The 27,437-nt window shown below is 40.4% G+C and overlaps 1 protein-coding gene across 3 annotated transcripts in view; it reads right to left on the reverse strand.

Moving 5' to 3' along the window:
• Vps41 (VPS41 subunit of HOPS complex) overlaps positions 1 to 27,437 on the reverse strand; it is a 157,872-nt gene that overhangs the window by 21,510 nt on the left and 108,925 nt on the right. For all 3 annotated transcript variants that reach the window (XM_087590677.1, XM_087590676.1, NM_001399318.1), the window contains 10 exons: positions 23,834 to 23,963; positions 22,033 to 22,148; positions 20,451 to 20,507; positions 16,680 to 16,741; positions 13,041 to 13,122; positions 11,872 to 11,964; positions 10,825 to 10,952; positions 9,412 to 9,556; positions 2,023 to 2,064; positions 1,412 to 1,462 (listed from right to left, as the gene is read on the reverse strand). In XM_087590677.1, coding sequence (XP_087446803.1) covers positions 1,412 to 1,462; positions 2,023 to 2,064; positions 9,412 to 9,556; positions 10,825 to 10,952; positions 11,872 to 11,964; positions 13,041 to 13,122; positions 16,680 to 16,741; positions 20,451 to 20,507; positions 22,033 to 22,148; positions 23,834 to 23,963 — 906 coding nt within the window. The remainder of the gene's footprint in view (positions 1 to 1,411; positions 1,463 to 2,022; positions 2,065 to 9,411; positions 9,557 to 10,824; positions 10,953 to 11,871; positions 11,965 to 13,040; positions 13,123 to 16,679; positions 16,742 to 20,450; positions 20,508 to 22,032; positions 22,149 to 23,833; positions 23,964 to 27,437) is intronic.

A 27,437-nucleotide genomic window follows, 5' to 3' on the forward strand; every position in this document is an offset into this window, starting at 1 on the left:
GGGTCTGGACGTGACCAGAACATGGTGCTTTCCCTGAGGAGGTGCTTACCAGTCACCTGTAATATAGACATTACACTTCCAGGTGGCAGAGAGGACTATTTCAGTGCCATATCTGCCACCCTTTCCCTGGTAACACTGATGCAGAGTAATGTTTCCCATAGCTCTGTTTAGAGCTTAAGCAGGTGAGAAATTGCTCAACAAGCAAAATTTTAAGATGACTAGTAGACTGGAGCCTTGCTTGGGTAAGCAAGTAATCTTGAGGGTTTTTTGGTCATGGTAATAGTATCTGCATTAAATCCTGACAATAAACAAAACCATAATATATGCAACTTACATTCCCATCCAGGAATCCTCAGGGCCTTCAGCATAGAAGCTGACTTTCAAATAGAACATTATACTTTCAGAGCAAAGATAATCCCTACTGGGATAATCCCCATGGCCACTCAAGCATTTCTTATGTTTTTAAAGCATATAGAAAATATCTCCTTGTGCTGGTTGTTTTTTTAACTTGTCATGAACTTAGACATATTTAGGAATAGGGAATTTTAATTGGAAAAAATACCACCATAGGATTTGTAGACAAATCTGTAGGCTATTTTGTTGATTAATGATTGGTGTTAAAGGGCTTCATCTACTGTGGCCCTTGCCAACCCTGGGCATGTAGTCTTAAACTTTAGAAGAATGCAGACTGAGGAAATTGAGAGGGGAAGGCAGTGCTCTCCATGGCTTCTACTTCAGGTCCTGCCTCCCAGTTCCTGCCTCAAGTTCTGGCCCTGACTCCCTTCAGGGATGGACTGGGACCTGAGAGTTGTTCTAAGAATTAACTATTTCCTCAACGAGTTGTTTTTGGTCATGGTGTTGGATCACAGCAATACCTAAGACATTACTCTTGCTTTACTTCCTGGATGACATGCTACATGGATTCAAAGGAGCCTCTGAGGAATCCAGACTAACAGCCTTCATAACACAGTTAAACCTATAGAGACAAGTCAGGCTTAGCTACAGTGTGGGTGAGAGAAGAAGCTATATATCTGTTCCTGGACACAGAATACCACGGTTTGGTATCTATACTGTTCTACTGGGCTGTGCTGGGACTTGTGACCTGATTATATTTAATAGCAACTACAGAGAAAAGATACTCTCAGGCAAAGAATGGTAGAAAATAGCAAAACAGAACATACCTTTTTTCAAAAGTTCCAATTCAATTGTAAATCAAACTTTAACCTCTTGTGCTATGACTAATTCATCACCACAGAGTCACAGCATGAGTCCCATTCTAGTAATACCTGCATACTGTCTGTGGTCAACGCTTCAACCGGAGCAGTGCCCTCTAAGAAACATTCCCTGCATGGACACCCCCACAGACATTGCTTCCTGGTGGGTTAAAAGGGCAGAGGAGACTAGCGCTCACCACATGCTGCAGCTCTGGCCTGTCTTCTAATTCTTCTACCACTTTTTTAATCTGAGGAAAGAAAAAAATTAAAAAGAAGTTACGAGGAGACAATCATATTTATAAATCATCTGAGACACTTTATTGTAGGCACAGGAGTGCAAACACTCATCTAGTAACACATGCTATGGCTTGGATGTTCCCACCAAAACTTGAGTCCTTGCTTGACTCCTAATGTGATCACTAAAAGGCAGTGGGACTCTTTCTGAGGAAGGGCTAGTGGGAGGTGACTGATTATCACAGAAAGGGACCAAACTGGATTCTGAGTGGGTTAGGCTGTCTGAGAGCATATAGTTCTAAAAGAGCAGGCCTGGTCACAGATATTTTGCATGTGCCTTCTTTCTTTCAGGGTGCATATCTGAACTCTCATAAGAGACAGGCTCATCCTATGTCCTGATATGTGACACCCCACAATGATCGCTCACTCTGCCAGCAAGAAGGCCATCACCAAGTACAGCCTCTTGACCTTGGACCAGACAGTAAGCCAGGTAAACCTCTTTTCTCTCAAGCATGCAGTCTATGGTATGATATTAGCAACAGAGAACAGATCTATTACATATGAAAAAACTCACTGAAATTTTATCTTCATTGTCCAAAAGCATGTCAACAGCTTTCTGAAATATAAATACAGCCATAGTTACTTGTCTGCCACACAAGAACAGTACACAAACTGCAGTCCATAATCCACCACAGTTAGAGGTCGAGGCCTTATTTCTTACACTTAAGAGGTACCGAGCTTCATTAATGGTCCTTATATAAAATGCTATTTGTAGAGGAATGCACATTCAAATGTGTCTTAATCCAAGGTCTGTGTGCTTTGTATGTTGTTAAACTGCTGATGCTCAATTTTTACCAAATGTGATAATTTCTAATGTATTCAAAATAGGCAACATGTTCTAGCCACTTGATGTCTCAGTTATGTTTACGTTTCCATGTGATCCTTGGTAGCTCTGGAAAATATCCCATTATCACAATCACAGAAGTGAGCAAGGGTTGGCCTGAGAGCAGGTTAACCCCAGGAAAACAAGTGAAATGCCTGATTTCCAAGTACATAAAACTGGTGGACTTTTCTATAATATGTATTGTGTTCCTAAATCATGATAAGAGGTTTACGATAAGAGGTAGTGGGACAGCAGCCCACTAGACAGAACACCCAGATCTTGCTGACTCTTCTCTACTGAAGTCTGTTCCAAATGTCATTTTTCTCTATAAATAAGGGTGTTTGATTATTCCAAAGATCTTTTCTAACTAGAAAACGATGATACCTTAACTTTGGTTCAAATTCTTTAAATAGCAATGATTTTCAGTCCAGCCATCTCTTTCCCACTGGTGTATATGGTAATTAGACTTTCAAGACACAGGAGAAAAAGGATAATGAAAATATAATTAACTCTTCTAAATCAGATACTTGTTTCTTTGAATGTATGCCTCAGAGCATGTGTGGTTAGCTTGGGGGTAACTTGGAGGAGTAGGTTCTATCCTTCTACCACAAGGATCCGAGGGATTAAACTCAGGTCTTCAGGCTTGGTGACAAGTGCCTTACTAAGTATTCACTCTAAATTTTATATGAGCATCTCATCCTTTCTATTAGTGCATTTCTGCTGAGTAATGGGCTTCATAAAGATGTTCCTACAAGCACACCATTACCTTGGACTACATTCACCCCTCCACCCCCCATATGACCCCCTCCCCGCTACTCTTGAATTCCTGTCTTCCTAGTCCCTTGGTTCCCTCCTTCCTGTTTCTGTGAGACAGGGTCTCACTATGTAGCCCTGACTTGCCTTAAATTAGATATATAGACCAGGCTGGCCTTCAACACAGATACCCCTCCTGTCTCTGCCTTCAAGGACTTGCCTTAAAGGTGTGTACCTCTACATCAGATGCTCTCAGTGTTAATTCTACTTTCATCTCTCTCTCTCTCTCTCTCTCTCTCTCTCTCTCTCTCTCACATGCATATGTGCACGCGCGCGCGCACACACACACACAGTTTTATATGTCTTTATAAAATCTAAGATTCACAAAAATGAAAACATGATTCACATTTCTGAGTCGTATTTTGTTTAACATGATCTTTTATTCTCTATGGCTAAATAAAACCCCACTGTGCATGTATACCACATCTTTATGCATTCACATGTTGACAGAAACCTAAACAGAATCTCTTACTGTGAGCACTGTGTACAGTGCTGTAAGAAGCAAAAGACTTCCCACAGAGCCCTTCAGGCGTAAGAAGCACAAGTGAGACAGCTGGGTCGCATTAGCTTTTACCTTTGCAGGACCCGTCATGCTGACTGCACACTAGTAGACTAGATCACTCTTGCAAAGAGCTTCTGCTACTTGCTGTTTTAGGGAAAGCTACCCCGACTATCACTCGGAGGTGAGAGGGCATTTTTATACACTTTAACTTGAATTACTTGGTGGCTAAAGATGAACTTATATTTCATGTATATTGGCCATTTGTACATCTGTTTTGTCTGTTTATCCTGTTAGTAGGACAGTTTGCTTCCTTAGTATCTGCTTTTTAAATTCATTATATATTCTACCAGATTTATATATTCTATATATTATATATTCTATCTGTAGGTCATCTTCTTCTGACTCATTTCCTTTGCTATGCAGAAACCTTTTAATTTTATGCAATCCTGTTTGTTAATTTTCAGTTTTATTTTCTGGACTATTGAGTCCCTTTTAGTTCTACAATGTCCCCTTTTTAGTTCTACAATGACTGTTTTCCCCCACCTCCTGCCCCTTCAAGAAGGTCTGATTTAGTGGTAAAATTGAAGGCTGCAGCTTGCTCCCTAATTACTTGTTATTGAAAAGCAATACCATAGGATTTAGGGACATAGGCTTTAGTGCACAGCCCTTGCAACATAAAGTTAATACATTGTCATTCTGATCAAACTGCTGCTGGGCTATCAAGATGACTTAGGGATAGAGGCTATAAGGTCCTGATTTCCTGAGCTCAATCAATGGAATCCATATAAAGTTAGGAGAGAACCGACTAGAACAAAAGATCCTTTTCAGAATGTCTTCCCTATGCTAAATCTTCAAACATTCACCTTGTGCTTTCCTTTATCAATCTCCATTTTCATTTTCCAGTTTTACTTGGACTCAGGTTGAACTACCTTTTGCATAGGGTGAGAGGTGAGGGTGGGGATCACATCTACCTTCTTCTGTACATGTCCAGTTTCCCTCACCACTGGTTGAAGAGGCTCTCTTCCAATGAATGTACATGGCATCTTTGTTGAAAACCTGGTGCCAATTCTGTGGCTTTATTCCATTGCACTGGTCCACAGATCTGGTTTGGTACCAGAATGGTCAAGGTTTTGTCACTATGACACTCTAGGGTAAGTTTATTGTCTATGGTGGTTTCCTAAACATTGTTCTTTTCTTTACATTTACTTCAGATATTAGGATTTTTTTCCTAGTTCTGTAAAGAATGGCAATGGAATTTTGATGGGGTTGCATTGACGCTCTACATTGATTGGGGTGATTATACTAATTACCCTTCTTGTGACAAAGTGCCTGACAAAAGCAACATAAGGAAGGAAGGAAAGAATTGAAGAAAAGAGGGAGGGAAGGAAGAAAGGAAGAGAAGAGGGAGGTCTTTGTACCTGAGATAGAATTTCTGCAGACAAGGTACTGTTTTAATCCAATGTTCTAATTTGTGTCATCAAAACATAGTTGTTTATTAATTCTGTTTCCAAGTATGGAGGTCAGAGGATAACCTTTAAGAATCGGATCTCTCCTTCCACCATGTGGGTGCACAGGATGCAGGTGACTTAGGCTGTCAGGTACCTGCTGAGCCATCTCTGCGGTACTAGTCTGTGTCTTTTGACTGGAGAGTTACAGCCACCAATACTGAGTCACTGCTGGAAAGTGTGTATCAGTGGCTGTAATATGGTTGTTTTGAAATGTCTGGAACTTGGGGGAATCACACTTGTGCATCTGCTACTGTAGTATGCTTTGTTCTCTCTTGCGTACTCAGGGTGTGTTTACCTTTCTCTTCAATGTGTACATTTCTCTCAAGAATTCTCAGCAATGTGGACTTGGTGCTCATGAATCCCGTTAGTTTGTCTTTGTCATGGAAAAGCATCCTTTCTCTTTCAATGTTCATGATAGCTTCGTGAGTTCTTACACTTTTCCTAGCTTGGGCTACATGTATCTTCATCTTAAAGAGTGTCGCGTTGTCATGCTCATGGTCTGCCTTTGTACCTGATTCATTTTATTGTGCAGCATCTAAACATTATTTATTTCTTGTACATTAGCATTTATTATCTAACATATAATACGATGTGGAAAAATCTCTTCTAGTCTTACTGGCTTAGCATTTTAATTAATTTTGGTATCTACATGGCCATGACTATGAAAATGTTATGCATGACTAATAAATTATGTCTACATTCAGCCTGACATTACTTCTTGTCATATTTATGATTTTGGTCATTTAATGGTGTCCCATAGATCTCACCTGTTCTGTTCAAAAAGTATTCTTTTTCCTTGTTTTTGTGTGGACGCTCTAGTTCTTCTAACTTACTTTCCAGACCCAAATCTGTTATCTACTTGATCTATGTTGGTGAGCCTTCCCACTGAGTAATTTTATTTCCAAATTTCATTTTGAGATTTTCAGTATTTCTAGCTCTTTAATGAATTTCTCCTCCAATAGCCTGCGTTTATTTTCTACTTCATTCAACTGTTAATTTGTATCCTTGCCCAGTTCAACCAGAAGTTTGCTGCTTCTTTGTTTTGAATTCCTTGTTTTGGTCTTCACATTTCTTGTGTAACTGTCCTGGATGTATACACGTAGGGTTGGAGTTACTTCTTTTTAATCAACATGTTCTTTCAGGGGAAGTACATGGAACACTCATGTGGAACTAGCTTGTAGCGCCATCACTTACTCTTAAACTGGATATAACCTCAGGAGTTCCGGCCTCTCTCCACATGCTCTGAACACGAGGCAGCCTCTAATACTGCTCCACACGCTCAGTACTAACTGAAGAAGCAACCACAGTAGGCAGCCGGGTCTGCCATGCAAACGTAGTAATAGTGAAAAGGACAAGTGCCCCTTCCACCTCAGTTTGATATGAGGAGCTTTCTTCTGCAGTTGTGTGTTTGGCATCCTAATGCCTCCTGTATTTGGATAGCCATCTCTTTCTCTGGATTTGAGAAATTTCCTCCAGGATTATAAAAACAACTACTATAACTTGAAGTTCTCCTTTTGTTATGATTCATAAATTTGATGATAACTTTGGGGGAAATAAATGGGCATGAATATTATGTGCACTAATATACTAAAAAAGGTTGATATGGAATAAAAATAAGATGAATAAGACTGGGGATTAGAATTGAAATAATAAAGAACAGACAGAAGGCTAGGCCTGGTGGGACATGCCTTAATTCCAGCACTCAGAAGGCAGATGCACATGGTTGTCTAGCCTGGCTGACACAGTGAGTTCTAGGCCAGTCCAGGGTACATTAGTGAGATCCTGAAAAACACAACAGTACCAAACTAAGACAATAACAAAACAAAAAGAAACAAAAGTTCAAATCTGATAAATAAAAAACAAAGAAAGAAAAAATAAATAGGAAGAGGCAGTTGGGATACTGTAATGGAAAGGAGAATTTAAAAATCATTAAAGCAATAAAAAAAGCTATAGAAACTAATGGTTAAGAAGTAACAGGAAAATGCATGAGGGGTAAAACAGTGAGAAAATGAGGTATGAGTGATATGGAAAATATGTGGGGCCCAGGTAGGAGAAACAGTCATGAGAACACAGAATAGGTGCAGAAATAGCAGGAATGATCACAACATCTACCTGTGTGATATGAAGAGAAAACAGTTATGATATTTACATGAGTGATATTTCATAAAGGAAAAAAGCTCAGTGACATAGAGGTAAGTTGAGAAGTATTCCAGTATTAGCATCTCCTCCTTGCTGGGTGATATGAGATCTGGCCTGTCTTATGGAGAAATCCTGGTGATGGAAGCCTTGGTATTTGTACTATAGCTGCAGATCAAATCTGTTACACCAGACAGACTGGTGTACTGGTTCTCAGTGGAGTTCAGAGAGACAACTTGGTTGAAGTTCTGCACAAGTATCAGAGTTCTGTCTTCAGGAGTCTCCTGGTTGAAGAATATATCTGCATCCTCCTCTCCCACTATTTAGTGTGTTTGGGATGGCCATGCTTCCCCTGAAGGATTTCATGTCTACAGCCCTAATATGGCCAATCCTATAACTTCATCTGCTGTTTTGCTGGACAGATTTGCCTGCCTTACCAGTATTCAGGCTGTTAATTTGTCGGTCTTTGGATTTAGCTTGAGGAGGTTTGCTCTCCTCTGTCACAGTTCAGGTCACCTATGTAAAGAGTTCCCATCAATCTGCTGTGCTGTGACTCAAATGTCCTGGTGGGTACTGGGCAGGCTGTGGGGGTTACAGGGGTAGTTAAGACATCTTTCATTTACTGCCGCTCTTTCTCACCCTGTGCCCTGACTAGTTTCTCCTAGGATTCGCTTGTTCTTTGCCCCAAGTAGTAGTTTCCTACTGTCTGTTTCATAAACCTTATTTGACTTTGTTTTGCTCTCTTTGCTTCTGGAGGCTTCCTTCACTCTGTCCATCGCAGACTTGATAAGAGTGTGAGGGAGAACTCCCCTGTCCCCTATAGCTTTGTTCAGTGCTCTAGCTGAAAGTATGTAGGTGTTCTGGTGGCTTAGCATCCCACACTTCTTGAAACACTGTGATCCTCTGCTACCTTTCCATAATTCTCTTCAATTTTTGGAGATACAGGAAAGCATGCCTATCCCTGACCTGCTATTTCCTTTCCTTCTTCAATGATATGCTTCCTTCTACTCCTTATAGTCAGAGCCCCTCCACCACCACCACACACACACACACACACACACACACACACACACACACACACACACACACACACACACACCATGCTTCTGAACGGCCTGGGCTGCATGATTCTCTATAGGCCAATAGTCCTGACTGACCAGAAGCATCTCTGAGCTCCTTGTAGAAATGTGCTCATCCTTCTGGAGCTTGCAGAATACTTTATAATTTATTTTCCAAATAAAAGATTTGTGTTAGTACTTTAAATTAGATTCATTTTTACAATGACTGGGACAGGCAGAGGCAGAGATGAAAGGGAGAGAAAGAGAGAGGGGGGGTGAGATGGAGAGAGAGGGAGAATGAGAAAGGGGTAGGGAGGGAGGGAAAGAGAGGGGAAGAGAGGGGTGGGAGGGAGAGAGAGAGTGTCATTTTGGGAAATCTCTGTGTAGAGTATATAAGAAAGTTAACTGAGCAAACTGGGAAGATCAAGGCAGTAAGCAACATGGTTTCTGCTTCAGCTTTTGACTCCAGATTCAGACTTTGAGTTCCTGCCTTGGCTTCCCTCAATGGACAGGGGCAGAGTATAATAAACCAAGTCAACCTTTTCCTTCCAAGTGCCTTTTAAGCATGGTTTTATCACCACAAAAATCACACTGGGACAGGGTATAAAGTTTAGACTCTGAACAGAAATTCATTTAAATTTTCATGTTGAGACAAAGATTAAAACAGTGCAATAAACCAAAGTAAAGGTTATTTTTCTTGCTTATGAATTATATGGATTGCTTTTGTTTTTAAAGTTCAAATACTTTTGATAAAGCACTATACTGGTATTGGGGCACAGCTCAATGGAAGAACCTGTGCTTACTATATACAAGGCCCTGGGCTTAATCTCCCACTCTGTCCCACCACTACCACAAGAAAAGTGCCTGATATTAAGCTATAATGGCTTTCTCAATAACTATACAAAGAAAGGCCTTCAGAATGTCACCTACTAAAATAATGTGGATGGTATGTCAGAGGGCTCTAAGCACAGCCAGCACATGGTCAAGTATGTGACTCCCTTGGACAGGTAGCCGCTGATTATACGTTTGAACAGTTAATACACAGTAATAAGAAAAACATTACCTCTGAATCAAAGTCCATTAATAAAACAATTTTATCCTTGATGGAGCTGAAAAGATTATGCTTGTGTATCAGTTGGAAAACATCTTTATGTCTTAACGTTAAGTATATTTCCAGAGCATTGCCATAATTTTTGTCATAGGTATACCTGGTAAAAAAATTAATACTTATTAGTGGTTATAATTTAAATGTACAGAGATTATGTTTCATAATTGTAAAAGCTAAAATAGTTTTCAAAGAGAAGAGTTTACTCTGGCAAGTGTTTGCTAAGATTTAAAATTCATGGTCTCCTGGTACTCTTTTCAGAAGCCTGCCTTTCTTCTCACCAAATTTGCAAAAATGTATAATATTCAAATAAGTGTTTTTTTTTTCTTTCAGCCTCAGTCTCCACGTTTTATATAAATCCATATTATAGACACGAAACTGTGGTCCAGAATGAAGGAAAAGCTCTTCTTAATCAATAGAGGAACTGGTCTCAATTCCTCTTAATCAATAGAGGAACTGGTCTCAATTCCTCTTAATCAATAGAGGAATTGGTCTCAATTCCTGTACACAGTGTTCTCCTGACCAATGCGTCACATTTCAGAAGCTCATTTGTAGGGGTGTTGTATAAAGCTGAAACATATTTTTCCACTGAAACAATATTTTCACACTAAGTCCCTCATATAGGTGAGGAAAGCCATTTGACCAGAAATTACCCTGCTGTTCATACTAACAGTGTTAAAGAATCTAGTGGCACCAGAAGAAGCTTCTGATAGAAAACAGAGTTTTCTCCATTAGGATGCCACACAATCATGACTCCCCCGGGCCAAGTCCCATGTGTCCTTTTCTCATCGTTGCATCCTTTTCCCTAACTCTGACAGAAGTGATCAGTGAGGGAAGTGTGAGGTTGTGGGTCCTGAGGAAGGCATGCTGCAGGACCTCCTGGTCTGTGGTCCGCCATCTGTTGCCCTAAACTGAGGCTCCTCGAGGGTATAGCTTATCGTTGTGTTTCAGACATATGGCACAAAGCCAGATGGCAGTGCCTCCAAAAGAAAAAGTATTCACCAAACATCACTTGCTGAGCCCCAACTTTCAAGTCTGAAAGTATCCTTATAACAAAGTGTAACCTGTAACTTTACAGATAAAGATTCTGGTTCAGAAAAAGCAACAGACTTGCAGATTTAAGAATAACAGAATCCAGAACCTGGCTCACTGGGAGAGCCTGATGGAGCCTGGTACTATCCGTCTCCTCACCAGGACCATCCATACCACTCCATTCCTCTGGCAAGTAGATCACATTATAATGTAGCTTCAAATATTCATCGTCTAGTTACTCACTGAGACTTAGAAAAAGAATTCCAATTAAGAATAGATACAGGAAAATGAAAAGGCCTTGCCACCATTCTGAGATATCAAGAACTAAAATATACTCACAATTCTGCCAGTGTTTTCAATAAAGTCTTGTTCTGACTGTCCTTCTTCAGGTGGTCTCGAACTGCTTGAACTATCACAGAATTGTTATACAGATCTCCAGGCCATTCTCTGATCAATGTGGCAAAGCCCTAAGCAGAGAAGAACAGCAGAAAAAGAACACTCTTCATAGTGTGATACTGTGATATTCACAGCTGGGTTTTAACTCACCCTCTCTTGCTCTTTATCCATTCCCCAGTGCAGGCGTAAAGGCTTCGTAGGTTATAAGAGCACTTCTAGAGGTTCCAGCCCCTTGCCCATGAAGGAAGGATGCTAAGTAACCACACTAGGCCACTCCGGGTTTTCCGTTCTCTCTACTAGCCATCACGCCTATGCAATGGACTTTCCATAAATGTGTGACATGCCAAGGTTTAGAGAACTTTCTGACTAGCAAAATGGAAGAAAAGAAAGTGGAAAAGTTGGGACTTCAAAGAAGTGGTTCACCACTCCTGAGGACAGGTGAGGCTAGGTTGACTCAAACTCACATTCTCCTGCCTCAGCTTCCTGAGTAGCTGGGATTATAAGTGTGCACTACTGGGCTTAGGGTTCTTCCATTTCCTTTTGTTTTATTGCAACCTGATCTTTAGTGTTTGTACAAAACAAAAATTTTCATGGGGAGTTCTTACAAAATGCTGCTATTTGATTCATTATGTGATTGACCACTCATTTAAAATTAAACCTTAAAATGAGAAAAATGTAAAAGAATACTTAAACTATTTCTATAGTTTAATGACAATGAAAATTATTTTTTTTCTCAGTGGAACTAATGAGGCAGACATGACACAACACGCAGGAGAAGGTCTCCAAGCCCGACAGTCGAGCCAGGCTGCCTTTCTTCAGCCAGTCAGGTTTCTGATAGGACAAGAATTAGTAGGATAATTTGGGTGATATAATTTAAATCACTTTCATATGAAATCCATATGACACCAATGTGAAAGCATAAAAAAGTCAAATTTCTAGATTTTGTAACATACACTGAGACCAAGCCTTATTCGTGGGAGAATTTCTTACCTCATAATCACTTTCCAGAAATTCGTGCAAAATCATTTCATAGATGAGTGGTTTCAGAACGGGGTCCCCTCGAGGTAAATAGGGACTAATTGCCTAAGGGGGAAGAAAAGTCCTTTCAGGAATGACAAGACAACTGTATCCCAAACATGCAGACAACCTAACAGCATAGTTTTAACCTTGAAAATTTTACATATAAGGATACTTTGGAACATGAAGAAAGGATTCACACAACTCTGTTACCTAACAGGAAGCTACAAAATAGTTTTGAAAGTGTGTGTGTGTGTGTGTGTGTGTGTGTGTGTGTGTGTGTGTAGGAATCAATAGTACAAAAGTGATTGCATTAATCTTTATTCTTTTCTTCTTAATTAGTTCATGAAAACCCAATAATTAGAAGACTATTACTTTTAACTTTCCTTATATTTGGTATAACACATCAATTAATACTTTGAAGGTCAACTATCTTATGAAGCAAGCATGCTACTGGTATGTGACAATGCCACCAGAGTATGACACTGTCACCAGTGTGTGAAAATGCCACCAGCATGTGTAACACTATCCTTGTGTTACACTGCCACCCATTGAAACCCATTTCTTTATAATTTAACTTTTAAAAATTGATATAAATTTTAATAGTATATTCTTAATTTCAATAGAGTGTACAAAAGGTTCACAGATGATGAAAATTTAAACAAATTTTTTAAATTCAAACAAATAAAGAATGGCTGAATAGTATGTATGCTGTGCCGGCTAGGTGTAAAGATTAATAAAGTGAGAGAGAGAGAGAGAGAGAGAGAGAGAGAGAGAGAAGAAGAAGAAGAAGAAGAAGAAGAAGAAGAAGAAGAAGAAGAAGAAGGAGGAAGAGGAGGAGGAAGAGGAGGAGGAGGAATAATAATAATAATAATAATTATTATTATTTTTGAGTAAATTTAAAAAGTGTTATGCTGTAAAGTCTACTAAATGAAATTACAACTGCTCCCCAAGAACATGCCTAAACACAGCACCCGAATCACACATATGGACATGTACACATTCGATACAAATAAAACATAAAGCTTAATTCTTCTTTCAATATAACACATACTTCCCAACCACGAATTGCTTTGTCTCAATTTTATTCCCATTTTAATAAACTGTAGTGCAAAACTTAAAGGTTAGTAAAAATAACTTACTTTAAGCTGTCCAATTTCTTTAAATTTGTAAACTTCGTATTCCCAGAGGGATGCATTTTTCCCAAGAATTTTCTGGCATTTTCTGACAGCAAAAACATTGCAGGAAGAAATAAGATGTACATGACAACACAGAGATAGAGTAAATAGAGATTTCCCCAGCAATGCAGGCAAACCTCTTCCTAGAGCTCTGACAGAGCTCCAGTTTTAGTGTCAATGCATAGGGAGGTGTCGCCATTACTCATCTGACTATGCATGGAGTTGATGGAAATCATGAAAGCTATACATCATAACTATAGAAAAATAGGCCTCTTTTAGAAGACTGGGCTTTCCCCTGACTTTCCTATTTATTTAGAAAGCACTGCTGATTTGAACTTTGTGTGGGGAAACTCACTATACCCCAAGTGCCAGCTCCTGCCAGGTCAGCTTTAAATAGTGGATGAATCCTTATGGTTTACAACTTTTTGGGGCCCACCACAACATGAGAAACTGCATTAAAAAGCTGCAGCATTATGAAGGTTGAGAACCACTGGTTGAGAGGGAAGAAATGGAGCAGAGAAATGTTGTAATTAAATAACTACTATCTCAAAAGTAAACAAAAAAGCAGAGCAATAAAAATGCACAGCCTGGGATGGAAAATTATATTGATTTTTTACAGTATTGACTCAAAGCATCTATTTTTTCATTTTCCCCCTGAACCCACCATATCTAAAAGCCCTGACTGACAAGGAAGAACAGAAGCCCACGCCTCCTGACCTGCATCCATTACACACTTCAGTCTGGTGTCAGCGTTCAAGCCTACAGCACTGTCTAGCAGCTTCCTGAGCAGGCCCCACCCCTTCTCATACTGCAGCATCTTTTACAGGTTCTCTGCCTGCATGTCAAGCATGAGGAGCTGTTTGCAGTGGATCCTGAGAGTCAATCCAGGTTTAATCAACTTAACACCTGCTTTTATTGTGGCAACCTGTCACCTAAATATATGTCTATAAAGCCACCCAATTTAAAGGTGGATTCGTCATTGCTTTTGTCAAGTTAATAAAATTAACAATTAAGGCTGACTTAGCAGCCTTATATATAATAGCCAGAAGCCGGAAAGAACCCAGATGCCCTTCAACAAAGGAATGGATACAGAAAATGTGGTACATCTACACAATGGAATATTATTCAGCTATCCAAAACAATGACTTCATGAAATTCTTAGGCAAATGGGATGGAACTAGAAAAAAAAATCATCCTGAGTGAGGTAACCCAATCACAAAAGAACACGATATACACTTACTGCTAAGTGGATATTAGCCCAAAGCTCAGAATATACAAGATACAATTCACAGACTACATGAAGCTCAAGAAGAAGGAAGGTCAAAGTGTGGATGCTTCAGTTCTTCTTAGAAAATGGAACAAAATACAGGAAGAAATACAGAGACAAAGTGTAGAGCAGAGACTGAAGGAAAGGCCATCCAGAGACTGCCCCACCTGGGGAACCATCCCAAATGCAGACACCAAACCCAGACACTATTGCTGATGCCAAGAAGTGCATTACTTCAGGAGCCTGATAGAGCTGTCTCCTGAGAGGCTCTGCAAGAGCCTGAGAAATACAGAGCTGGAGGCTCACAGCCAACCATTGGACTGAGCACAGGGACCCCAGGGGAGGAGTTAGAGAAATGACTGAAGGAGCTGAGGGGATTTGCAACCCCACAGGAAGAACAACAGTATCAACCAACCAGACTCCCCAGAGCTCCCAGCGACTAAACCACAAACCAAAGAGTACACATGGAGGGACCCATGGCTCCAGCTGCATATGTAGCAGAGAATGGCCTTGTTGCACATCAATGGGAGGAGAGACCCTTGGTCCTGTGAAGCCCCAATGCCCCAGTATGGGGGAATGCCAGGGCAGGGAGGTGGAAGGGAGGTGATGGGTGGGTGAGGGAGGGGGAGTGGGATGGGATAGGGCATTTCCAGAGGGGAAACTGAAAAAGGGGCTAACATTTGAAATGGAAATAGAAATATACTCAATAAAAGAAAAAAAATAAATGAAAAAAAATTTAACAAAAAATAATGCTAAAAACATCTTCAAGATGAAAAATAAAGCTGACCGGGCCTCTTATTTTGACCTTCACCCTGCGATGTTGAATCATAAAGTGAAGGCTAAGTGAGAGTGAATGCTGTGCTTTTGAATTTCAGCATTTACAGCAGAGTATTATTTCCTGGGGTCGGTCCCCCCCTCCCCATGTGTGTGTCTGTCTGTCTGTCTTTCTCTCTGTCTGTGTCTCTCTGTCTCTCTGTGTGTGTCTGTGTATGTTATCTGTCTATACAAGTGTTTTGTGTCTGTATTTGTATATCTCTCTATGCTGTGGTATGTATGGTGTATATGTATGTGTGTGTGTGTGTGTGTGTGTGTGTGTGTGTGTGTGCAATTCTGTCTCTGTCCTTTTTATTATATTTGTGTGTGTTATCTATGTGTATATCTGTCTCTGTATATATATCTGTGTATAAGTTATATCTCTGTGTAATCTCTCTATATAATATATACATATACATGTATGTATATACATATTTGAGTGTGTGTTCCTATATGTGCAACTCTGTTTCTGTGTATATGGGGTTTTCTGTGTCTGTGTCTATGTGGACATATATATGAACATATCTGTGACATATGTGTTACTGGCATGGATGCAGGTGTATGTGCATTTAATATCTGTATCCTTGGGTACTATTTGACATTCTACATGCTCCCATTTTAATTCTATCCCCAGAAATTATTTCATTGCTACCTTATAACTGTAACTTTGCTATTGTGAATCATAATATAAATATATGTTATGCAGGATATTTGATGTGTGATCCCCAAAGGGGTCATGACCCACAGGTTTAGAACCTCTGCTCTAACTCCTCCTATATGCTCTACACCACTCTGCTTCAAATTCCTGGCTTGTTTTTCACTCATCGTTACTGTATACATACATATCAATATTTTTATTTGCATACATATTTGTAAATATATCCTGGTAAGTTCATATAATGTTACTTGTATATATGTTTTTAGAGCTGACAAAACAAAAATTTGCAAGAGTTTTGTCTAAAAAACAAAACAAAACAAAACAAAACAAAACAAAACAGTAGATAAAAAACAGACTTAGAAAAGCAGACTCCCAGCCTACTACATTATTTGAAGGACCGAGTCTCAAACAATCTCAGGACACTGAAGACAGGCATGATGGCATCTTACAGGCTTTATCACTGTCATTTAAATGCTACATTTCTGTGAAAAACCACTGTCCTTGAACTGTATGCAGATTGTACTTTGCTACGGATTTTTTCCAAAGGAATGTGTAATACAATTGTCCCGAGAAACTGGAGGGCACACAGAGTGTTTACTTGAAGAGCTGTGGGCAAGTCTATGTGCCTACCCACTGTAGGCTGTGCTGTGGGAATTGGACTGGAGTTTTATGGTACAAGGTGACACTCCTGGTAATATGCACAGTCCTTTAATTCTATGCAGGAGGCTTGTGTCTTACACCAAACCTTTTTATATCTTTTAGAAAAATATGAAAAAAGTCAATTGTAAAACAAAAACAAAAACAAAATCCCACTTATTTCTGTTACTATCATCAGCCATAGATAACTTGAAGAAGTCATTATTACCGTGCGGCCATGTCGTACTCGCCTCTCTCCACCAGGTGGTTTACATATGCCAACCCGATCTCCTATGGAAGGCAAATGAAGGAAATGAGTAAGGCAACTAAAACACCAGAAGAGCTGAGTGTCAGATTCTGAGCAGACAGGACGTGGGGTCTTGTGACAGGCACTGCCAACCACCTGTCTGTGGAACAGCTTGGGGACCTCATACTTCAGCACATTTAGATTTAAATGCACCTTTATTTGCTTTATATAAATTTTAATAATTAAGTTTTAGAGATCTAGCCCTGTTTCCATGCAAAAATCTTCTAATATCTTTCCAGAGAAAGTCCCTGAAACTAGAAACACAGCCTAAAGTTGTCATTGGATATAAAGGCCTGCTTCCAGTGTCTCCTCTTAAATGTGACCTCTTCCAGAAGAGGGTTAAAGACATACAAGAAAAATGAAATGGCAGGCTATCAAGCTAGGGGATGTGGAGACAGACAGCTAAACTCAAGGGTCATTTAAATGGTAGTTTGGAAGCCTAATACAATAGCAGCTTCCTAGCACATATATACAAACGACGGTGAGGTAAATAAAACTGCGAACAGACGGGGAGACAGAGCCCAAACTGAACATTTCTTGGTACCAAATGAAGCTTCCAGTACAAGAATTGGGTTACACCTAATTCTGTTGTTGGCCAAGGGTCTCATGGGAACCTCTCAAGAATTTGGACTGATGCTAAAGGTCTAAGTTGCTCTTCACAAACTGACAGCAAGGCCCCATTGCTGAAGACAACATCTACACAACTCCCTGAACGTGGAGAAGTCAAGCTGCTACCCACAGAGAGCTTCATTCCTACTGGCTAGCTTTCTTGGTACAAGAAAATACTCTGTACACCACTATAGGAGAAATGTAAACACCAACCCAGCTACAACCCTTTTATCTACAGTGGTGACCTGTCTTCAAGATATGATTAGATAATGATGGCACAAAGCTTGCGGGGGTAGCCAACCAATATCTGACTTGAATTAAGGCCCATTCCATGAGCTAGAACCCATACCCAGTGAGTGTGTAGAGCACTTGGTCTTTGACACCAGAGTTATCTCTGAATGTCTTGAAAGAAGTTATACTGTTCTACACGATAAGTTCTATGCATAGTTAATATAAACCGGAAATACCATCATTTTTAGACTATTAAATGTCTTCCTTAATGACTACCACGTGGAAAATTATATTTCACATCTATAGGAATTTTCTAAAAGCAGACCACTGATTGTAGTATCCAAGAGGGTTTTTGTATCAGTGTTTTTAATATTAGTTTTGAATGTGGATATATGTATCTGTTTATGGTGGGTATATGTATACACATGTGGCTGCTTCTGTGCCATAGTAAAGGTCAGAGGACATGTTTATGTGTGGGTATGTGTATATACACACATGGCTGCTTCTGTGCCATAGTAAAGGTCAGAGGACATGTTGTACAAGTTGGTTCTTTCCTTCCACCAGGTGGGTCTCCAAGATAGAACTCAGCTCAATGCGTAGCCATGGTGGTAAGCGCCTTTACCCACTGAGCTATCTCACATGTAAAAGTAACTTTTATTTCTTCAGATAAGAGAAACTTTTATTTCTTTAGATAAGGGATGAGATGAGAGCTGTACTCAATCTGTATGAACACACAGCATGGGCTGAGCCCTTAGTGTTTCTTTCTCTGCACTATCCCTAGGCCAAGGCCTGCAAGCTTCTAGCCTCTAGACAATCTAATCTAGACCCAGAATGTTCCAGCCTCTGAGATTACTGCTGAATGAGCTCTCAGCTTTCAGCTCTTTAGTTCTTCCTGAACTCTGGCTGGTTCAACTCTTCTGTTCCGGCTCAAAGTCCTCTCCAAGCTGACTGGTTCAATCTAGCTTCTCTCAGCTGATCACTGAATTGCTCTGCTTGGCCTCAAACTAATAACTCTGTCAGTTTGTTCTAATCTTCTGAATCCTTCTTATTCTCTGGCTTCAGCTGCCTCTGCTGACCTGCGCTGACCTGCATGAACTCACGAATGAACTCAACTCCACTGCACTGCACTCACTATACTGACTCCCAGCTGACTCTCCCTATGCTGCTCTTCAATAGCTCCTCTCTCTTGTGCTGCTCTCATGAGAGGTGGCACATCCTATCTGACCCGTTCTCTCAATCTTTCTCTGATTGTGTCACTCATTCTGAACATTCCCTCTTGCTCTGTACTACTAATGCCAACTCTACACACTTTTTGGGCTAGCACAAGCATTTCTAAATGTCTCTCTCTTAGACTACTACATGCATCACCCAACACTGGAGCACACTGTGAGTTTTCACATGATCACTTTAACTCCCTATGGTGCAGTGAGAATAAATAGCATACGCAGAGAATTCTTTCATATTATCAAATCCAGGGTAATTGTCAGCAGCTGAACTTGTCTGGCTTTTTGACCTGCTCAGTTAGCTACATAAGTATATAACTCTCTTTCTTCTGATAGGCTCCTTTCAGCTCCTAGCACACAGCCTTCTGCTGCTTCTTCTCAGTGTATCTCCCACACATTTCCTTTAAATGACTGCATTCCTGATCCCCTGTTCTCCAACCCTATACACCTGCCATGAGTGGCCCTCTCCAAACCCAGTGGAAGGCTGATGTGTTTGCTGCTGGCAGACCGCTCATCTTCACTTCCACAGCCCTGAGCAGACCTCATCATACTGTACAAGCTACACTAGCTCCTATTAGGTGACCTTTATCCCAGATGGCCTCCCTTTGATCCTCTCTCCATTACTCTGCCATTAAAACACGAGGTTAAATTATCTTCTCAATGTTCAAAAACAGAACCAAGTTTTAAATAGGTATTTGCTTTCAGAATCTAGTCTAGCTTTACTTATATAATAATTTTCCAATTTACCTATGTAGTTAGTTCATTCAACTGCTCCACAGAAGTAGAAGCCTGAAGCCCTTCAGTCTCAGTGCCTTTCATACGCCACACTAGTGGCTACAAGGCCCTCTTTAGTTCTAAAACTACTATTCTCAACTGTGCCTAAAAATAAACAATTTCATTTTCTTTCTTCCTTTCATTAATTTATTGTTTTACTTTTTTTTAGGAATTAAGGTTTATACAAACAGCTTTACAGAGAATTTTAAGATGAAGAAAGTAGTAGAAATTTGTACAAAAACCCAACTACACATAGAAGGCTGAGTTTCTAGTACTCATTTGTAAACGAGGGTAATGGGCTCAATGTTGTAACTACAAGAGTCTTCACATATGGAGGATATAATTTCATGTTAGGTCTCTGCCTGCAAATTCACTGTCACACTTAGCCAAGAAATCGGTTTCTAGTCATTGTACTTTTCCAGAGTCCAAAATGTAATAAAAATGTATTTGATTTCCTAGAATAGTCTCCATAACAAAAGCAATTGAATTTGATATCAGGGCCATACCAAAGCAATCTAGTTTGAAGAGACCAGTCTTGATACATTTTGTGATAATGTAATTTACCTATGATTTAAAGAGGCTTCCACACGGTCAACTAGAGAGCTTAGTATTGAAAGAGCATTGCACAAATGCAGTTTCCAAATTTCCTAAAGCTACATCCTAGCAGGTGTTCAAGTCTCTTGTTTACAAGCAGAGACTGACTCGATAAAATGAAATATTCTGCCCTCCCAGGTAAAAGAATTAGTATAAAACAAATTATGAACAGACACAAAGAACCTGTTGGTCTTTCCAAATCATTCCATTTCCTTATGAGTTAGTAAGGACAGTTATGGTTAAATAATGAAGCTCAGCTTACCAGAATCTTATGTCTTTTAATGTTCCTGTGGCTAATTTCAGCTGCCATCAAAGCTTCCTATGTTTGCATAAGCATCGTGACAAGGGCCATGGGAGAAAAGAGAGAACAGGAGTAAGTGGGAGACAAAGGAAGATTTTTTTCATTTCGACTTGAATTCATTCCACATTAAGATCGTGGAATCACATTTCACATACAAGTCAACATGTAACGAAATCTCTTAGAGTTCAAGGGAAAAAAGGGTACCTGTCATTCTAAGTCTGTGTGTGACAAATACTGGATAAAGGGCACTTGTCATTTATGGTTCAATACATGTAAAGAACATACGGGGGTTGGGGATTTAGCTCAGTGGTAGAGCGCTTGCCTAGGAAGCGCAAGGCCCTGGGTTCGGTCCCCAGCTCCGAAGGAAAAAAAAAAAGAACCAAAAGAACATACGTATGTTTGCATGTCAACAGTCATACTTATGAAAATTGTCTATGTTTGTTTCAGAAAGCTTACTAGTATTAGTTTCACATAAATATTTAACACAAACTATCTTATAAAATTTTATTTAATCTAGGGGCTGGAGAGATAGTTCAGAAGTTAAGAGTGCTTGCTTTGCAATTATGAGGAGCTGAGTTCAAATCCCAACATCCATGTAACAAGCCAGTCGTCTCTCCAAATGCCCAGTTCTGAGGGTGGTGATATAGAAGGGTAGCTACTCTTGCTGCCTTCTAGACTAGCAGAGAAAACTTGAGAACTGGATTCAGGGAAAGACTGCCTAAAAAGAGTACGTGTACGGCGGTAGAGGACATCCCATCCATCTTCTCGCTTCTGTACAAGTAAACGAGTATAAGCACGCATGCATACATGTACATACATTCACACAGATACACACAATATACAAATAAGGAACTAAATAAATATAAGAAACTCTAAAAAATGAATTAATCTAAAGAAACATGGTAATAGCTTGATTATATGCCAGGTATTAATTTATAACAACTACACTGTAGTTTACAAATTAATTTAAAAAATGCCCCAGTTCTTCCAGATAAGCTAGTGACAACTCTTTTCTCTTGATAGACACAGAAACATCCAGAGTCATTCTAAGAAACAAAGTATCTTGGCAGCTATTACAATTGTATAAAATGCTGTTTTAATCCTTAAGTCAGTCATGTTGGTACATTGTCTGCTTAAATTTGTCTGAGCTCAGGAAACAGACAGCATTGTTCTACCCAAATTAGTTCAAACCATTCTAAGTAAGAATAAATCCAGTATCTTTCCCTTACACAAAATAAGCAATTTGACAAACATATCCAAAGAGAAAACTCTGAAACACTTCTTTAGGGAAATAATCACAAAAGCTGTACATCAGCTCTGACTACCCCTGCTCTGGGTCACACATTCTTCCCCACCCCTCCCATCAACAGGAAAGCTGGTCAACTGAACTGCATGCTTTTTGGTCACTAATTTCTGAGAGAAATTGTAACATATTTTTGGTTTGGGGCACACTAACTCACTATGAAAGATTTACTATAAAAATCTTTTTTCATTTCTATTTTCAGACAAGTCAATACTTTCAAGAAAGTAAAATCAAAGCTACTTCATATTTCTTCTTCTCAAGGAGCCAGTCGATATGATCATCCTGGTCTCGCTCCTTGGCTACGACGACATCTCTTGGACTCACGACGTAGAAGAGTGATTCCCCTTCAGAGTATTCTTGAAGGGAGGAGAGAGGGCAGCTTGGTGAGCAAATACTGGCAATAGCTACAGCGGATGGACTAAGCCTACACTTTCAGACTCAACAGTCAATTATCTACCTCTGCAGCCAAGCGTGCTTGACTCTGCTGGAAAGTCAAGGAGGGCAAGCATGGCAACATGGACTGTTCTTAATGCGCCAATGTAAAACTAGTCAAAAAGGAAAGCAGGAGAAAGAGCTGGAAGACATGACTATACTGACAACCACAAATAAGGTAGGCTTAACAGTCTGAGTTTCCTGCACTAACAGTCCACTGCAGGTGAACAAACTGACTCCAACCGTGCTCGCGCATGCTGGACTTCATCTACTACCTTATTCATGGACACTCACAGCACTTCTCTATTCTTCCAGAACATCTATTCTTACATCTCACAGTCAACAGTAAATGCTTCCTCTTCACCATGGTCAAGGCCATCTCATGCATAAATGACAGATGCCCAAGCCCTGGGGACATAATCTATCACTTCAGCATGTTGTCTATGGAGCTGATGCTGGGCATCTCCTACAGAATTTGATTATAGAAAGAACCTCTGTAATGGGTTTCTAAGCAGACAACTGAGTTTGCTCTGAGCAAAATACTCAAACTATATGTTTTCAATTCTGTATCATAATTGTTTTTGCAAAATCCAAAAGATACTCTTACAGTTTTTAACTAATTAGAGGGTTCATATAAGAAGGACCAGATGCATGTAGAGTCATACATCCTTTTTTGTTTAAATGAAAACTAAAAATATTTTCATAAGATGTCTGTTGTTTATAAAGCAGGAAATATTTCTAAAGAGCTTAAAGTGTTTCTTTTTCTTCAGTACATTTTACAAGGATATGACAATGGATGTCTTAAGCAGGACCAAGGAGCGATAGTTCTTTTGCTCCTGAGTAGTGAGTAAATGCACTCACCCACCCACTCTGAAAATATTCTGCAGTCCCTATGCTGGGTGCCACTCTTCCCATCTCTCGGCATTCAGTTTCTAACAGAAGGTTTGCCTCCATTGCAAATCTTCCAGGAATGTAACGTTTGGACTGAGAGGAAAACCATAGTCATGCTGTTTGATATCAAGTTAAATGTAACTGAAACAGAACAGGGATGGGATGTGCTAGGAGACAGTGTTTGCCTAGATTCCTAGCACAACAAACAGAGCTAGCTGACTAGCTGGTTTGATCGAATAACACAGAAAAACACAACAAAAAAAGAAGACATTTTTCTCACCTTGGTTCCTGTCCTATCCTTTTTTTTTTAAAAGATTTATTTATTTATTTATTTATTTATTTATTTATTTATTGTATGATTACACTGTTACTGTTGCTGTCTTCAGACCTTCTAAAAGAGGGCATCTAATCCCATTACAGATGGTTGTGAGCCATCATGCAGTTTGCTGGGAATTGAACTCAGGGCCTTTGGAAGAGCATTCAGTGCTCCTGACTGCGGAGCCATCTCTCCAGCACTCCTGCTTTTAACATTCCTTTTGCTATGAGCAATTGGACAAGAGATGCAATTTTTCCTGAATCTAGAGCCCTGGCTCTTACTGGCAGAGGCCAGCCCAGGTATTGTCTAAAGTCCTGTCAATAACTATATTTAAGTTTCCCTTTGGGTGAACTTAACAGAGTAAGCACAAGAAGGCCCACAAGCAGATCTCTGCTGCCTCACCTAGGTGGTAATCCCTACATTCATTCTCCTGAAAACCTCTGACTGTCAAAGCATCAGATGAGATCTCTTCACAAGTCTCTGGAAGTGGCTGGATGATGTCCAGTCTCGGTCTTGCACAGTATTCTCTTTCCTAGGGGAACAACAATAGAGAAGGGTCATTTTACTTATGTTTCTTAGGTTATACAAATGAGCAAGCTGCCTGTACTTGTTTTGAATTTATCATTTTGGCACAAACAAGACCTCGGTTCTAAAAGCTTGCCAGAAGCAGCCACCTAATTCTGTCTTATTTTGTGATTACTGTGTGAAAATATACAGAATTACAACACTTACGAATGGCACAGAGTCCAAGCCTAAAGCAGTGGTAGCCGATGAGAATCTTTATCACTTGACAGCCTTTAGAATCACCATGGAAGCATACTTCTGGGTTCCTGTATGATGCTCCCAGAAAAGTTCAAGTGAACAAAGGGGTCCCCACTACTGATGTGGGCTGCACCATCCCTTATGCTGGGTTCTGGACTGAAAGGAGAAGATGAGGTACAAACATCTGCCTTCTCTCTCTGCTTCCAAATGGTAGATGTGGTGTGATCGGTAGCCATCAGCAGGCCCCTACCAAGATAAGCTGTCCTGTCAAACTGTGAGACAAAGTGAACCCTTCCTTCCCTAAGTGGCTTTTACCCGAGATTTCATCACAGCAGTGTGAAAGAGCGAACGTGTGGCCTAGCAGTAGCAGACAACCACACTGCAGCTCCATGAATATAGAGAATGGCAAAACAGTATAAATGGTTTACCATTCAGATCACTGCCGATGAGGAAACTTACTGGTAATGCCCCAAAGCCACAGATTAAAATGCATCTCTAAATCAGATCTTGTTGAGACGGTGGAACTGTGCTTGCTTCTACGTCACCTGATAGAGAAGACTTTAGCTGTGCAGGGCTGTTTAACACGAGAGATACGGCTAGTGTGAACAGGGAGCTAGGTTTCCAATTTGATTTGACTATAATTAGCATGAAGAGCCAGTGAGTACAGTTTTTGAAAGTGAAGACCATGACAGACAGGAAAGGTGAGCTGACAGGTCTGAGGACCAAAGGCTATGACACAGATCACTTAGTCACTGGTTCTCAAAACCTGGAGAGTGATTAAGCATTATTATCCTCAGTTTTATAGACAGACTGAGGGTAAAACAATTAAGGTTAAAGTTAAATAAGTCAATGTTTAGGCTGGGATGTTTGGACAAACTGAACCTATGGTCAACTCCCCTTTCCAATTTTATTGCTTCTTCCCCTGTTTCGTTCAATCACATCCTCAATCTGCCCCACAGTCCTCATCAGAAAGCAACGCTCTTAACTCCCCCAGGAGCCTCTGCCTTTCTGTATTTTCAAAAAATAAATAAAATAATAAACTGATGTCCTGCAATAGGGCTAGAAGCCAACCCTATTGATTTTAGGAGGCTTGAGGGTTCACTTAACTCTGGATAAGTGGGTTCTGACTTGGTTTTGTGTTTGGGGATATGGGCCTGACAGGCCTGAACCCCACCTGCCATCAACCTGCAAAGTACCAACAGCACAGACGCGTAGATCTGCCAGGGAGTGGGAAGGAGAGAAACAAACTCCAACGCTCTGTCTCTTCCTTAAAACAGTAGAGTGTAGATTTCTCTACGAACTCTTGTTAGGCAAGAAGCCATTATACCAGCCTTGTACCTCACAGTGGGGCCACACCTGCTGACGTGCAACTATAAATACCATAATTTACCAGAGCTTTGAAAAAATGTGAGGAAAAATATCAATTTTTAACAAAAAAAATGGAGGGAAAAGATAGGAAAAATTTTAAAAACTGGCTGCAATGAAAATGATAAAATCAAAATCATGACAAAATGAAAAACAGCTGAAATTCACTAAATCATACGTGACGCTTTGAGGGCTGAGAGTGTAGCTCAGTGACAGGGCACCTTCTGAGTATGTGGGGGATCCTGCAGTTTGACCATTAGCACTGGGATTAGGAATGGAGAAAATTCCTTTCCTATGAGTGAAGGATGTAACTAAGATGACCTGTGTCTCCGTGCAGCCCTTGCTCCCAGTTGGGTGGTCCCTGTTCTTATCTATGAGCTTCTCAACAACAGCGATTTAGTTCAATCACCTAGGACACAGGGAAAATTCAATTCTTAAAACATGTACCTTATGAATGAAGGAAGAAAAGCAGAGGATTGGGGAACAACTTAACAAATTAGGGTACTTTAACTGGATAGAATGGCATGCAGCTTCTAAACAGTTTCACAAGGAAAACCACACACACACGCACGCATGCACGCACGCACGCACACATGCATGCACACACATACATGCACACATGCATGCAGGCACAGGCACACACACACGCACACACGCATGCACGCACGCACACATGCATGCACACACATACATGCACACATGCATGCAGGCACACACACACACACACACACACACACACACACACACACACACGCGCGCATGCACACGTGAAGTGAGTAGAATAAGGTACAGAAGAACAGAGGCACTGAAAGGACCAGTGACTCCCGAGTGGAGGTAGGTGTGTGCACAAAAGGCATCACACAGGAACACTTGGGGCTATTAATGAAAAGCCAATAGAAGCAGCCAACGGACGTCTAATAGTCACAGATTTTCAATAAGAAAACAGAAATTGGTAATGGTGTGCCCAAAAGTGACTGTCGTCCATCTGCCCTAACTTTATTGTTACTCTGTACTGAAGAACTGAAACCACTTACTGATGTTATATAAAGTGAATCTCCATATGTCACAGCTACGTCACTTTCAAGGTTCACTCTTCTTCCTCTGAAAAGCCATCCTTGTGGAGTCTGGCCTATGAATATGTCCTTCCTTGGGTTTTCTCCTTTCTTATCCCCTTTATTAACACGTTTCCCAGGCTTCCCTTTTCCTTTTTCTTTTTACTGTCTGATCAGTTGTTTATTAGGCTTTCCCCTTTCTGATTTTATTGCTTCTTCCCTTGTTTCGTTCAATCACATCCTCAATCTGCCCCACAGTCCTCATCAGAAAGCAATGCTCTTAACTCCCCCAGGAGCCTCTGCCTTTCTGTATTTTCAAAAAATAAATAAAATAATAATAAACTGATGTCCTGCAATAGGGCTAGAAGCCAACCCTATTGATTTTAGGAGGTTTGAGGGTTCACTTAAGTCTACAGTGTTTCATTGCCTAGCAACATGGGCACCCAGAGCTTCAGTTACTATAGTGATGGCTTCCTAATGCAAGTGTTCTCACAGAGAAGGGCTCAAGTGCAGCCACCACTTCTTGACAAGGGCTCCCTGGGCTTTTCTCCCCCATTTTATTCCTTGCCATTTGAGGAGGTAAAGGAGGAACAGAAGATGAGAAGAAAAAGGAGAAAGAGACAGAGAATGTACGCTTCACCTGCCTGCTTACTGTAAAGGGCTGGAGAATCAATTGCAATTTCTTCTCTATACAGCACCCAAAGGGAAATCCTTTACGACAAGCTCTTCCTGCTCAGGCCTTGAGGCTTCCTCTCTCCAGTTCCAGCAGGGCCCTGAACTCTAAGGCAAACTGGGAATGGCTCTGCTCTGTGCTTTCAAGGGAGCCT

This window comes from Rattus norvegicus, chromosome 17, assembly GCF_021556685.1.
Source record: "Rattus norvegicus strain SHRSP/BbbUtx chromosome 17, alternate assembly SHRSP_T2T, whole genome shotgun sequence".
NCBI lineage: Eukaryota > Metazoa > Chordata > Mammalia > Rodentia > Muridae > Rattus > Rattus norvegicus.